This window comes from Sphaeramia orbicularis, chromosome 7 (assembly GCF_902148855.1).
Source record: "Sphaeramia orbicularis chromosome 7, fSphaOr1.1, whole genome shotgun sequence".
NCBI lineage: Eukaryota > Metazoa > Chordata > Actinopteri > Kurtiformes > Apogonidae > Sphaeramia > Sphaeramia orbicularis.
Genome location: NC_043963.1, coordinates 769,168 through 783,265, shown reverse-complemented (window position 1 = coordinate 783,265; position 14,098 = coordinate 769,168). Strand labels below are relative to the sequence as shown.

The following is a 14,098-nucleotide window of genomic DNA, read 5'->3' as shown; positions in this document are numbered from 1 at the left end:
TCATAGAACCCTTCTAAATACCTCATTAGTTAAATAAAACCCTTTAGAACCATATTCCAGAACCAGTCCAACTTGGACGTTCTAAAACGACATACTATAGTCTTACTTTTTGAAAATTTGAGGTCCTTGGAAAAAATGAAATAAAGGCTTAAAAACACCTAAAATACCTCATGGAACCCTTCTAAATACCGCATTCATTTAATATAACCCTTTAGAACCATATTCCAGAACCAGTCCAAACTGGATGTTCCAAAACGACATACTATAGTCTTACTTTCTGACATTCAGAGATCCTCGAAAAAAAATCTGAATAAAGGCTGAAAAACACCTAAAATACCTCATGTAACCCTTCTAAATACTCCATTAGTTAAATAAAACCCTTTAGAACCATATTCCAGAACCAGTCCAAATTGGACGTTCTAAAACGACATACTATAGTCTTACTTTATGAAAATTTGAGGTCCTCGGAAAAATTCAAAATAAAGGCTTAAAAACACCTAAAATACCTCATAGAACTCTTCTAAACACCTCATTAGTTAAATAAAACCCTTTAGAACCATATTCCAGAACCAGTCCAAATTGGACGTTCTAAAATGACATACTATAGTCTTACTTTTTGACCAGCACAGGTCCTCAAAAAAATTCAAAATAAACACTTAAAAACACCTAAAATACCTCATAGAACTCTTCTAAATACTTTATTAGTTAAATAGAACCCTGTAAAACAATCCTCTAGAACCAGTCCAAATTGGACGTTCTAAAATGACATACTATAGTCTTACTTTTTGACCATCAGAGGTCAATGGACAAAACCTAAAAAATTCTTTAAAAAAACCCCTAAAATACCTCACAGAACCCTTCTAAATATTTCATTAGTTAAATAAAACCTTTTAGAACCATATTCCAGAACCAGTCCAAATTGGACGTTCTAAAACGACATACTATAGTCTTACTTTATGAAAATTTGAGGTCCTCGGAAAAATTCAAAATAAAGGCTTAAAAACACCTAAAATACCTCATAGAACTCTTCTAAACACCTCATTAGTTAAATAAAACCCTTTAGAACCACATTCCAGAACCAGTCCAAATTGGACATTCTAAAATGACATACTATAGTCTTACTTTTTGACCAGCACAGGTCTTCGAAAAAAATCAAAATAAACACTGAAAAACACCTAAAATACCTCATAGAACCCTTCTAAATACTTTATTAGTTAAATAGAACCCTGTAAAACAATCCTCTAGAACCAGTAAAAATTGGACGTTCTAAAATGACATACTATAGTCTTACTTTTTGACCATCAGAGGTCAACGGACAAAACCTAAAAAATTCTTTAAAAAAAACCCTAAAATACCTCATAGAACCCTTCTAAATACCTCATTAGTTAAATAAAACCCTTTAGAACCATATTCCAGAACCAGTCCAACTTGGACGTTCTAAAACGACATACTATAGTCTTACTTTTTGAAAATTTGAGGTCCTTGGAAAAAACGAAATAAAGGCTTAAAAACACCTAAAATACCTCATGGAACCCTTCTAAATACCGCATTCATTTAATAAAACCCTTTAGAACCATATTCCAGAACCAGTCCAAACTGGATGTTCCAAAACGACATACTATAGTCTTACTTTCTGACATTCAGAGATCCTCGAAAAAAAATCTGAATAAAGGCTGAAAAACACCTAAAATACCTCATGTAACCCTTCTAAATACTCCATTAGTTAAATAAAACCCTTTAGAACCATATTCCAGAACCAGTCCAAATTGGACGTTCTAAAACGACATACTATAGTCTTACTTTATGAAAATTTGAGGTCCTCGGAAAAATTCAAAATAAAGGCTTAAAAACACCTAAAATACCTCATAGAACTCTTCTAAACACCTCATTAGTTAAATAAAACCCTTTAGAACCATATTCCAGAACCAGTCCAAATTGGACGTTCTAAAATGACATACTATAGTCTTACTTTTTGACCAGCACAGGTCCTCGAAAAAAATCAAAATAAACACTTAAAAACACCTAAAATACCTCATAGAACCCTTCTAAATACTTTATTAGTTAAATAGAACCCTGTAAAACAATCCTCTAGAACCAGTAAAAATTGGACGTTCTAAAATGACATACTATAGTCTTACTTTTTGACCATCAGAGGTCAATGGGCAAAACCTAAAAAATTCTTTAAAAAAACCCCTAAAATACCTCATAGAACCCTTCTAAATATTTCATTAGTTAAATAAAACCCCTTAGTGCCATATTCCAGAACCAGTCCAAATTGGACGTTCTAAAACGACATACTATAGTCTTACTTTATGAAAATTTGAGGTCCTTGGAAAAAACCTAAATAAAGGGATAAAAACCCCTTAAATACCTCATAGAACCCTTCTACGTAAATACCGCATTCATTTAATAAAACCCTTTGGAACCATATTCCAGAACCAGTCCAAGTTGGACGTTCTAAAATGACATACTATAGTCTTACTTTTTGAAAATTTTAGGTCCTCGGAAAAAACCTACATAAAGGCTTAAAAACACCTAAAATACCTCATAGAACCCTTCTAAATACCGCATTCATTTAATAAAACCCTTTGGAACCATATTCCAGAACCAGTCCAAATTCAACTTTCTTTGGGTTTGGGTTAATTCTGGGTTCGGGTTTGGGTGGTCTATGGTCAAAGTGTCCCTGCACTGACCTGTTGAGTTTTACAGAAAAACTTCTATAGAATCTGAAACAGAATTAAAACAACCTGCAGATGAATCCAGTTCTTTATGGCACCTTTATTGAACTCACACATGAAGTCACGTGGGTTTGAGCAGAACCAGCTCCAGGACGGTTCGGTCCAAACTGGCTCACATCCAGCAGGACTGGGTTCCAGACAGTGTTTCAGAATAAAGCCGTGGTTCCTGACCCACTGGTGTTGTGGAACATCTGGAAAACCTCTGACATCCAGATGTTCCAACGGTCAAAGGAACTGTGTAGAAAATGATCCACAAGTGTTTGAATGAAAAGCCTCTGAAAAATGAACGCATTCACTTCTGATCACTGACAAATTTCAACGGAAGGTTTGAAATTCAGGCCAACAGGTCTAGGTGGACCCAGGGTAGAGTCCAGAACAGTTCATGTCCAACTGCTTCTAGAACATAGTGCATGTTCTGTCCTGACTGAAGAACGTCCCAAAGTTCAGGTCTCTGGACATCAGCTCCTCCTCCACGTTCTCCAGAGCCCATTTATGGTCCACGATCTCCAACGCCTCCCACTCGCTCTGAAACAAAAGTCACAGCTGAGACTCAGCATCCAAAGTGGGACACAGTAGACATACAGGACGGGTCTGAATGTGGTTGGAACGTGGACATGGACTAGACCGAGTCCAGTTCAGTCTGTAGTCAGGGTCAACAGACGAAGACAAACAGGACATACTTGAAGTGTCCACTCAGTCCACCAGAGTCAGACACCCAAAGTAACACTGTCTAATCAGCTGATAGTTTACATTAGAGCTGTTAGCTTAGTTCTGTTAGCTTTGCTCTGTTAGCTTAGCTCTGTTTTCTGTTGGTTTATGTCGTCAGTACCTGAACTACAGGTCTGCTGGAATCCAATAAACGAGGTCCGAACTTTCACTGTTTAGTCTGAACTACAGATTGACAAATGGAAACGAAGCAAAGATAAGAACACCCCATAATATCTGTGTACCTTCATCCGCCTCAGAATCCAACTCTGCTCTTTACATTTACAGCTGAGTCCGGTGGATGAAACAACTGCTTCAGCTTTTATCAGTCACTTGACCCACTGTCACAGTTGTTTCTTAATGGATCTCATCCCACAAAGTGTCCATGAGAACTGACTGCAGTGAATGAAGGTGGTTCTGCGGTGAAGGCCGTCCAATGTTCCCATGAAAGCGGAAGCTCTACTGTTCTCACCTTAAAGGCCTTGTTGGGGTCGGGGGGCATGGCCACGGCAGCGCCCGTCATCTGCTCCTGCATGAGCCGAGACTGATCAGCAGCTACAAGCAGAGACAGAAGGAAGCAGAACTTAAGTCACAGACTGACGGAAGGGCCGTGGGGCGTTCAGGAGGATCGGACGTCTGACCGTTGTCCTGTCCCAGGATGAGGCTGTACATGCTCCTCAGGCCGAACACGTTCAAGAAGTACCAGGACGCTGAGCTCACCCTGCAGAGAGAAAACCAACCAGCGATCAATAAACCAATACACAGACAGAGGAAGCGATTATCAGTCAATTCAACAATGTAAGCAATCAAGTCAACTGCTGTATAGTGTTGCGTTCAGGGTCTGCTGTGTTCATATTAGTATTGTGTTCAGGGTCTTTACCAGGAGGCATCCAGGGTCAGCAGGTCAATTCCTCTCTGCAACATGGGTTTGAACCTCAAGGTCAAAGGAAACGGCACCTTGGCTGGTCGCCATGACGACCACAACAGAAACAAGAGAAACAAGTCACACAGACGTCACACGTCAAAGTGTTTAAGCTCAGAGCCTTTTCAAAGCCTGTGCTGTGTTAGGGTTAGTGCAGGGTTTGAAGTACACACAGTATTTCTACTGTCATTGAAACATGGTCAGTGCTCAGACATGACCCCTGACCTCTGACATGTCACCAAACAGACATGACCACTGGAGGCAGCACTGAGTCTGGTTTCCATGGCAATGAAAAGACACACCAAGGTTGGGCAGAGGACAAGAACCATTAAAAAACAACTTTGACAGTGGGTCAAACTGAGTCTGATACAAGCTGAAGCTTTACTGTGGCTGTTTTAGTCTAAAAGCAGAGCTAAACTAACAGAGCTAAGCTAACAGAGGGGATTAGTGGTTTTACTGTGGCTGTTTTAGTCTAAAAACAGAGCTAAGCTAACAGAGCTAAGCTAACAGAGGGGATTAGTGGTTTTACTGTGGCTGTTTTAGTCTAAAAACAGAGCTAAGCTAACAGAGCTAAGATAACAGAGGGGATTAGTGGTTTTACTGTGGCTGTTTTAGTCTAAAAACAGAGCTAAGCTAACAGAGCTAAGCTAACAGAGGGGATTAGTGGTTTTACTGTGGCTGTTTTAGTCTAAAAGCAGAGCTAAACTAACAGAGCTAAGCTAACAGAGGGGATTAGTGGTTTTACTGTGGCTGTTTTAGTCTAAAAACAGAGCTAAGCTAACAGAGCTAAGCTAACAGAGGGGATTAGTGGTTTTACTGTGGCTGTTTTAGTCTAAAAACAGAGCTAAGCTAACAGAGCTAAGATAACAGAGGGGATTAGTGGTTTTACTGTGGCTGTTTTAGTCTAAAAACAGAGCTAAGCTAACAGAGCTAAGCTAACAGAGGGGATTAGTGGTTTTACTGTGGCTGTTTTAGTCTAAAAACAGAGCTAAGCTAACAGAGCTAAGATAACTGAGGGGATTAGTGGTTTTACTGTGGCTGTTTTAGTCTAAAAACAGAGCTAAGCTAACAGAGCTAAGCTAACAGAGGGGATTAGTGGTTTTACTGTGGCCATATTAGTCTAAAAACACACCTAAGCTAACACAGCTAATCTAACAGAGCCAAGCTAACAGAGCTATAGTGTAAACTATCAGCTGATTAGACAATGCTATTTTGATGGTGCCTCTGGTGAGAGTTACTAGTTAACCCATCGGTGAGTTACTGGTGTTTTGGTTAATGTGAGTGTGTGGGTTATTCTGGGGTTGGTGTGGGTTAGTTGTAAAACTCACTGATGACGAATCCAGAAAAGGCCCAGTTAATCCATCCACCGATCACAATCATTGGCAGAACATTGGTGAGGTTTCCTTTCATCATGTCGGTCAACATGCTGTGGTCTGGAACACACATGGTATTATATATGATTATAATTATATTATATTATGTTATATTTAGGGCTGGGCAAGTTAACGCGTTATTACCGCGTTAACGCATTCATCAAATAACGCCGACAATTTTTAAAAAATCTCCTGTTAATGCCATTCTGCCTTTCAAGCAAGTCTTAGTTCATGTTTACATACGGACTCTTATTTTGAAACTCATGCTTTTTTTTTTGGTGCTCCACACGCACCAAGCGCCGGTGCCGGTGTAGCTGAGAGGAGAAAAGTGAGCGAACTTTCCGAGTAATGCTGAATCCAACTGTGTGTAACTCCTGCAGTTCAACGCGTGTATGTGTCAATCATTCTGTCGTTTGATCAATAATTTCACATTCAAACGTGCCGTTAGACACATGTTTATGATGTTATTTTGGATGTGTTTATTACAATGTGTTATTAACATGTTCAATGTATGTACTGTTGTCATACCAAAGCAATCACCTAGACTGCAAAACAAATCTACCTACGGATATAAATAAAGTAACCTTGACCTTGAGACAATTGGTTTATGCTAGCAGTCGCAGATGGGTTGCTAATTCTTTCTGCAGGCTCATGTTCAGTTGATGTAAATTCATTGGTTGTGTTTAACATGCCAGCCTTTGAACTGACCTTTACTTACTTACCATGTGACTGTTGTATTAGCAGTCAATTCAAGTTTATAATAATTACATCTATGCATTCTCTGTGAATATGCATATCATTAACAGACATAACTAATTGAATTATTTTGTCTGTATTTGATAGTTTCACTCTGTCAGTCTGCATGATGTCAAGTATGGACATTAAAGCTGCAGACTTCAGAGCACAGATCTGGCATCGTCAGTTCAGAGTTTAGTTCGCTGTCTAGCTCAGACTAAGTACAGACGTCTTAGCGAGGACAGTACAATTCTAACTCCTATTCTTCTGCTTGTGTGCGTGTAGCGATTAGCTGCAGATAGACAACAGGTTAAACAAGAAAAGCCCAAAACTTGTGTCCAAATCTGTTCCTGTAGGCTCACTGTAAAACTGACACATACAAACAAAATCTGTCTGAGTTCTGTTCACTGCCTTAGTACATTTGCATGGCATTATACATTTAAATGAATGGGAAAAAGATCGCTAGCTCGATGCTAACTTGAATGGGAAAATCCATAGACACGCTAACAATTAGCATTTACAGATTAATTTAAGATTTACAACGTCCTTTTATCCAGCAACAAAGGTTCACATCAGAGATATTTGATACTATTCATTCTGACAACAACTGAACAGAAAACACTCACAGGCAAACGTTTTTGGGGCCATACAAACAGAGTGCCAGAAACGTGTCTGTTAGTTCCTTCTTATGTCCGAACTGACTACGGGAACACCGTAAGGACAAAACATACGTTAGTGCAACTTATTCCCACCACTAGAGGGCCCCCTTTGTTTACTTTGAACATCTGAACATCACAGATTATTGAGCTTATTAGTATTAGTACTGATCAGTGGGACTAGGACTCCTGTCAATCACTCACAAGCGGAAATAAACATGTGTGGACATAAACATCGAGAAAAGTAGCGGTCTGTTCCATGGACATTTTCATTTTAAATGTCTTCAGACGGTGGGGGGGGGGGGACACAGGTGTTTGGAAGCACTGCAGTATGGAATTATTTTTATCACTGGAGTATTTCGAGTCATGAAATATCACTTAAAGCTCTACCGTATGATGTGGCATTTTTACACTTTTCTTTTGTCATCTTCAAATGCTCCTAATAAGTGTGTGTCAAACTAAAATGTAAAAGAAATCCACCAGGTATTAAAACTCAAAAATGTTTAATTCTCATATATTTCTGATAAAAGTCTGACCAATCATTTTATTCGGTCCAAATGAAATAATTGGCCGAACCTGACTGAGCCTCCTGTCAATCATCCATTACGGCCGTCCAGCATCCGATTCATTATCGCCGTCCCCGCATCCGATATGTGTCCCTCTGAATCTGACACTTCACTGGCGCTGCTTCTGCTGTCACTGACCACAGTCTACTGTCACTGACCACAGTCTACTGTCACTGACCACAGTCTACTGTCCACTGACCACAGTCTACTGTCCACTGACCACAGTCTACTGTCACTGACCACAGTCTACTGTCTAGGATGTGTTTGGATAGAACTGACATTCACATGTGGAAGGGAAAAACGGATTTATGAACAGAAACGACAACTGAGGGGAACAAACAGGAGTCCAATGAATGAAGGATGGAGATAAAAGTCTGGAAGTCAGCTGTACTGGACTGAACAGGTCTGCATAAAGCTCAGCTTTTATGACGGTGGGACTCATACAGGTACATGTACCTGGTGTCACACATGTAGGATTATGTGGATGAGAAATGTATGGACTGAAACCGCAAATGTCCACGGAAAATTCACGGAGGCCGCGCGTTCACAGTGCGCGCGCCCGTCGCCTGGGCAACTCATCTCCATGGTGCAGTGAAGACCCTGACCCAGTACTGCACAGACCACACCCTTAAATACAGACCACACCCTTAAACACAGGGTCTACTGATGGAACAGGGGCCGTGGGCCCGCGGCAGATGGATGATGTATCTGATTACTAAGGGAGGGGTCTGCGGACGCACCAAAGCAGACCAGACCTCCACCCCTGCTTCCTCCGCGTGCATCAGGTGAGAGGAGGAGAGAGGAGGAGCCTCAGAGCTCAGGCAGAGGGAAGTGGGTGGAGCTTTGGAGGGAGGCGGGTTGTTCATGTTCAAACTTTTACTAAGTGCTGTGAGAAATGCCACATCAGTAGGTAGAGCTTTAAAGGCAAAACACGCTGTTGATGCCCCCCCCAATAACTGCAATTAATCGCAGAAATCCACACGATTAGTTGCGATTAAAAATTTTAATCGCTGCCCAGCACTAGTTATATTATACAGTATTATATTATATTATATTATATTATATTATATTATATTATATTATATTATATTAAATGCTATTATCCATTAACTGACCAATGAACTTCATCAACTTTAAGGTTTATATAGTATATAATAATGGAAGCAGACCAGGTGAAAAGGGCCACAGGTACAGGTAAGGCTAGTCCGCGTCCAGGTTTAAGTCCAACCCAGGGTTGGTCTCTGTACACTGAACCCACCACTGACATGTCAAACACAGTCTAGAAAAAGTCCTGGGTTCAGGAGGAACCAGGCCCTGGTTTTCCTTTGGGGGGAAATAACTGTTTCAGCAGAATTCTACAGATTCTGGACAGAACATCTATTCGTAGATGTCATGTGACATCCCAGAGCAATCCCACCGCCACCTTTAGGACTGTCCAGGGACCGTACGCTGAAGTACCCAGCATGCCTTGTGTCTGCTGGACTGTGGCAACAGCAGGTCCAAGAAGACAGAGCTCTATATATGAACACATCCACAGAAAGCCAGACAGAAGACAGAAGATACAGGAGGACATCTGCAGAGACACTGGACACCAACTGGACATGCCAGACCACTGGACACCAACAGGACAAGCCAGACCACTGGACACCAACAGGACATGCCAGACCACTGGACACCAACAGGACACTCCAGACCACTGGACACCAACAGGACCACTGGACACCAACAGGACACTCCAGACCACTGGACACCAACAGGACCACTGGACACCAACAGGACACGCCAGACCACTGGACACCAACAGGATCACTGGACACCAACTGGACACGCCAGACCACTGGACACCAACAGGACCACTGGACACCAACAGGACACGCCAGACCACTGGACACCAACAGGACCACTGGACACCAACAGGACACGCCAGACCACTGGACACCAACAGGACACTCCAGACCACTGGACACCAACAGGACCACTGGACACCAACAGGACACTCCAGACCACTGGACACCAACAGGACCACTGGACACCAACAGGACACGCCAGACCACTGGACACCAACCCCTTAACAGTCTTGCGTCCCAGTCGTGGGACGTAGAGCTGGTTATCTTAAACACCTCCCATGTCCACAGCTCCATCATTAATGCACCTCCACTTGTTTCACATCCAATGAAAGCGAACAAACTCGTCCTTCCAGATATATAAACCAATCTGAAATGAAACTGCAACACCACATACGCAAAAGGCTGTTTTCCAGAAAAGCAAAATGTGAGAAATGTGGCTTTTCTTACTTTTGAAATCTGTCTGCAGATCAAACATCAATCCATCCCAACAAATATGGTCTGGTTTTCCTCCTAACAGTCCAGCAAATATAATCCAGTAAAGTATTTAGGTCCAAAACACACGGAAGATCCACCAAGGCACAGAAACAGTAGGAATATCTGTCCAACCTGAGATCAGCGTTGGGGATTTTTCCATTTTCCTCGGAGACATCCTTATTGACTTCTTCTGCCGATGATACCGGTAAAGAATGACACACTAACTTGTTACCTTTTGATTGACACCTATCTGACTAGCCATTCCCCTCTGTGCGCTAGGTCCTAAAGATGGTGGCGGCGACAACAAAAAAAGTCATGTGACTGACAACTAAGAATAAGCATGTTTATTTTATTATTTTATAAACAACAGGCAGAGAAATAATGCTGTTGTCAATCTAACCCAAACCAATAAGAGCCCTGTTAGCAGACTGATCAGGACCACCGCTCAAACACTACTGGTCGTCATGGGTAACAGGATTGTTGACCTTAAAGCTGACCTGTCATTGGGTTCTTAGGGATGACTTTCCTCTTCACCTTCTTGAAGAACCCGGTCTCTGCATTGTTGAAATAATGTTTCCTCATGGCAAAAGACTAAAACAGAAAGAAAGCATCAGTAAGATTTACTGAAACCAGCCTCCACGAAACTGAAAACAGACGGACAAAGAACAGAAGAACAGGCAGAAGAAGAAGACCCATCATCTGGACCAGAGTCAGAGGAACCACCTGCTCTGGTTCAAATTCATGTAATGACATTTTAAATCACATTTTTTTACTGGTAAAAATAAAAAAAAGGGTGTTTACCTGTAAACAGTGTGTGTTTACCTGTAAACAGAGCGTGTTTACCTGTAAGCAGTGCGTGTTTGCTTGTAAACTGTGCATGTTTGCTAGTAAACAGTGAATGTTTACCTGTAAACAGTGCATGTTTGCTTGTAAACAGTGCGTAATTACCTGTAAACAGTGCGTGTTTACCTGTCGGGGGATGTACTTCCCGTTCTCGCGGAGGATTCGGCTTCGTAGCAGAACTTGACTGAACACAAAGAGGAGAAACATCAGTGGAAATTGAATGAAACACTGCAATCATCAGTTTTATGAGTATGTAAGTAAACATTTAAAGTCGCAATTGTTGATGCTATCACTGATGTTTTGCTCTAAACATGATGGATAAATCATCTGTGCAGGACCATTCAGGATAAACGGTGAGTGATGACAGATCAGTCCAATATACACTGCTCAAAAAAGTTAGAAGAACCCTCTTTAATGGGAGTACGTCAACCTGTAAGTCAAACCTCTGGGATACTGATGTGGTTGGTTCAGTTCCAGAGGGGGTGGGTCTTCAGGTTCAGCTGCAACAATGAGCCCACCCCCAAATAGGACTGGTTTACAGGTTTAGACCACCCCCAAACAGGAGGTCAGCTCTCACCTGTCAGACACCTGCTCCAGGTCGATCTTCTTGTCGCTGTGTAGGAGTTGGGTGACGTAGTGACGGATCACACCGACAAAGAAGGTGATGAAGACGATGGGCAGGACCACCCACATCCGGATGCTGGAGTCCAGCAGCAGCTCCGGCCCAGACATAGCTCTGTGAGACCAGACCAGACCAGACTGAACCAGACCGAACCAGACCAGACTGAACCATAGATAATGATCAGAATCACATGACATTGCAACGCCGTTACCTAACCCTAACCCCCTAACTAGGCCTGCAACTAACAATGACTTTAATAATCTATTAGTCTGTAGATTATTTTAATAACTAATCAATTCATCAGATAAACACAAAAGACTCAATTCTAAAAGACTCGATATTTAACCCGACACAGTATAGGCTGCAGACAAGTCACTAATGATTCCATCCTGGCAGTAGCTTTGAGTTTAGTAGTAAGTGTGGGCCTCATGAAAGGTTGTGGGTTCTTCATAAGAGTACCATCCTTTCTTGTCCATGTTTATAGTACTGTTTGTAGTACTGTTTTGTTTTTTGTTTTGTTTTTTGTTTTTTTACCATACACTGAAATTTAACCTCTGCTTTTAACCCGTCTCTAGAACATGCAGGAACATACCACACAGTGCAAACTAGGAGCAGGTTTATTAAACAAGTTTATAGAACGGCCATTTTCCATCTGTGTAACTGGACTAAAATCAGACAGATTTGAACAGAACAATGAAGAGAAATGAGTCCATGGTTTTATTCAATACGGACTAGATTATTAGAACTGACTAGAACCAGGACCACAGACTGGCTAGAACCAGGACCACAGACTGGCTAGAACCAGGACCACAGACTGGCTAGAACCAGGACCACAGACTGGCTAGAACCAGGACCACAGACTGGCTAGAACCAGGACCACAGACTGGCTAGAACCAGGACCACAGACTGGCTAGAGCCAGGATCAGGCTAACCCTAACCCTCTGATCTGACAGAGCCTGTTCTAGGTGTTACTGTTGGTTAACTCCGTTGCTTTAACAGTCTAGTTTATTCCAGCTCTAAATGGAAAGGCTCATCAGAAAACTACTGTTATGAAGTAGTGACATATAAATACATTCTGTCTGCTTCAACTCTGTAATTATTAACTTTAGTCTTCAACACCTGTCGTTTCCTGCCATCTGTTAGCATTAGCATTAGCCGAAGCTACAGCCACGTTAACCTTTGTGTTTGATTTAATTAGAGCTTCATTAAAGAATCACTTTAAACCAGTTTCCGGTTAAGTTCAGTTCTTTGTCTTCTGACAAACACCGCTGAAATCACAGACTCTCGGGATGAAGCTAAAGTTGGACTCACCACATTTAAGGACTTTCACACCCGACAATAGTAGGACACCGACACCGAACAAGAAGAAGTACTTCCGGTTAGAAAGGAAACGGTGAGTCACATGACCAAGGCGCACTACAACAAAAGTCAAATGAAATTAAACAAATTAACATTAAATACTACGACGGCGTATTAGGGCCACATAAGAAAAAAAAAAACGTTTGTCACTACGAGAATAAAGTCGTAGTTTAAAAAAAAAATCATTATTTAACGAGAATAAAGTCGTTATATAATGAGAATAAAATCGTACCCACTCATCGACAAATATAGAACTGGGAACATTTTGTGAAGTTCTCCTTTCATCTGGGGGTTAGGCACAGAGGCCAAATACTGAGTCTGTTCCCCATCAACACAAACACACTATCATTAGTCTAAGGACTTTAAAGCAAGTTATACATACATACACACATACATACATATGTATATATATAAATATATATATAAATATATATATATATATATATATATATATATATATATACATATATATATATATGTGTGTGTGTGTGTCTACAGGCTGAACTTCCATCCATGACAGTTAAAATGTGTTCTCTAACACACGTCTGACTCTCATCCGTCTGTAGGACTTTTCAGTCTGTGTGTTCTCTACCTTATAAACATGAGTCCAGAGGGTTTTAGATCCGGACCCAGATAACCCCCCACAACCCCCCACCCCCACCACATACACAGAGTAAAGTATTCATTTCAGTACAACAACGGTTATTATATACATTCACGTTTATTATAGCGTTTGATTCAGTGCAGATACTGGAATAAATATCACATGCAAACTGAGAGCAGACCTGGGCCCAGGAGACCTTCACAGACCCCATCCAGACCTTTAAAGGACCAGACCTGGGCCCAGGAGACCTTCACAGACCCCATCCAGACCTTTAAAGGACCAGACCTGGGCCCAGGAGACCTTCACAGACCCCATCCAGACCTTTAAAGGACCAGACCTGGGCCCAGGAGACCTTCACAGACCCCATCCAGACCTTTAAAGGACCAGACCTGGGTTTGTGCATGAATGTCCACTACTTGAACATCAGCACCAGCTCCTTCCTTCCAGACACATGTTAGCCTCATCTTCACATCATCTCATCCATGGAACCGTCAACAGGACAAAAACAGATGCATTTGGTCATTTCCACACTGAACGGCTTCTTCAAGAAAAGCTGCCTTTCAATGACTATTGTCTGAAGAACCAGTTTAACAAAAGCTGCCAACGGTGATCATCTCAGATGGGCAGTGGACACAGGAACGTCAACATGAAATA

The 14,098-nt window shown here is 41.5% G+C and overlaps 1 protein-coding gene across 1 annotated transcript; it reads right to left on the bottom strand.

Moving 5' to 3' along the window:
* Positions 1-2,758: 2,758 nt before the first annotated feature.
* LOC115422258 (ER membrane protein complex subunit 3-like) lies at positions 2,759-12,851 on the bottom strand. The gene is made up of 9 exons (XM_030138492.1): positions 12,793-12,851; positions 11,437-11,595; positions 10,986-11,043; positions 10,514-10,607; positions 5,694-5,798; positions 4,324-4,405; positions 4,085-4,164; positions 3,916-3,998; positions 2,759-3,263 (listed from the first exon to the last, which is right to left on the bottom strand). Exons 2-9 carry the CDS (start codon positions 11,589-11,591, stop codon positions 3,135-3,137), a joined length of 786 nt encoding a protein of 261 aa, XP_029994352.1. The 5' UTR covers positions 11,592-11,595; positions 12,793-12,851; the 3' UTR covers positions 2,759-3,134.
* Positions 12,852-14,098: the final 1,247 nt, after the last annotated feature.

What these genes read in the sequence shown, in the direction of transcription:
- LOC115422258 (XM_030138492.1), bottom strand. Translation starts at nt 11,591, where the DNA reads ATGTCTGGGCCGGAGCTGCTGCTGGACTCCAGCATCCGGATGTGGGTG. An exon ending in CATCCTGGGACAGGACAACG is followed by an intron (nt 3,999 to 4,084) that starts GTCAGACGTCCG and finishes CTCTGCTTGTAG; the next exon opens with CTGCTGATCAGTCTCGGCTC. An exon ending in ACCCCAACAAGGCCTTTAAG is followed by an intron (nt 3,264 to 3,915) that starts GTGAGAACAGTA and finishes CTTTTGTTTCAG; the next exon opens with AGCGAGTGGGAGGCGTTGGA.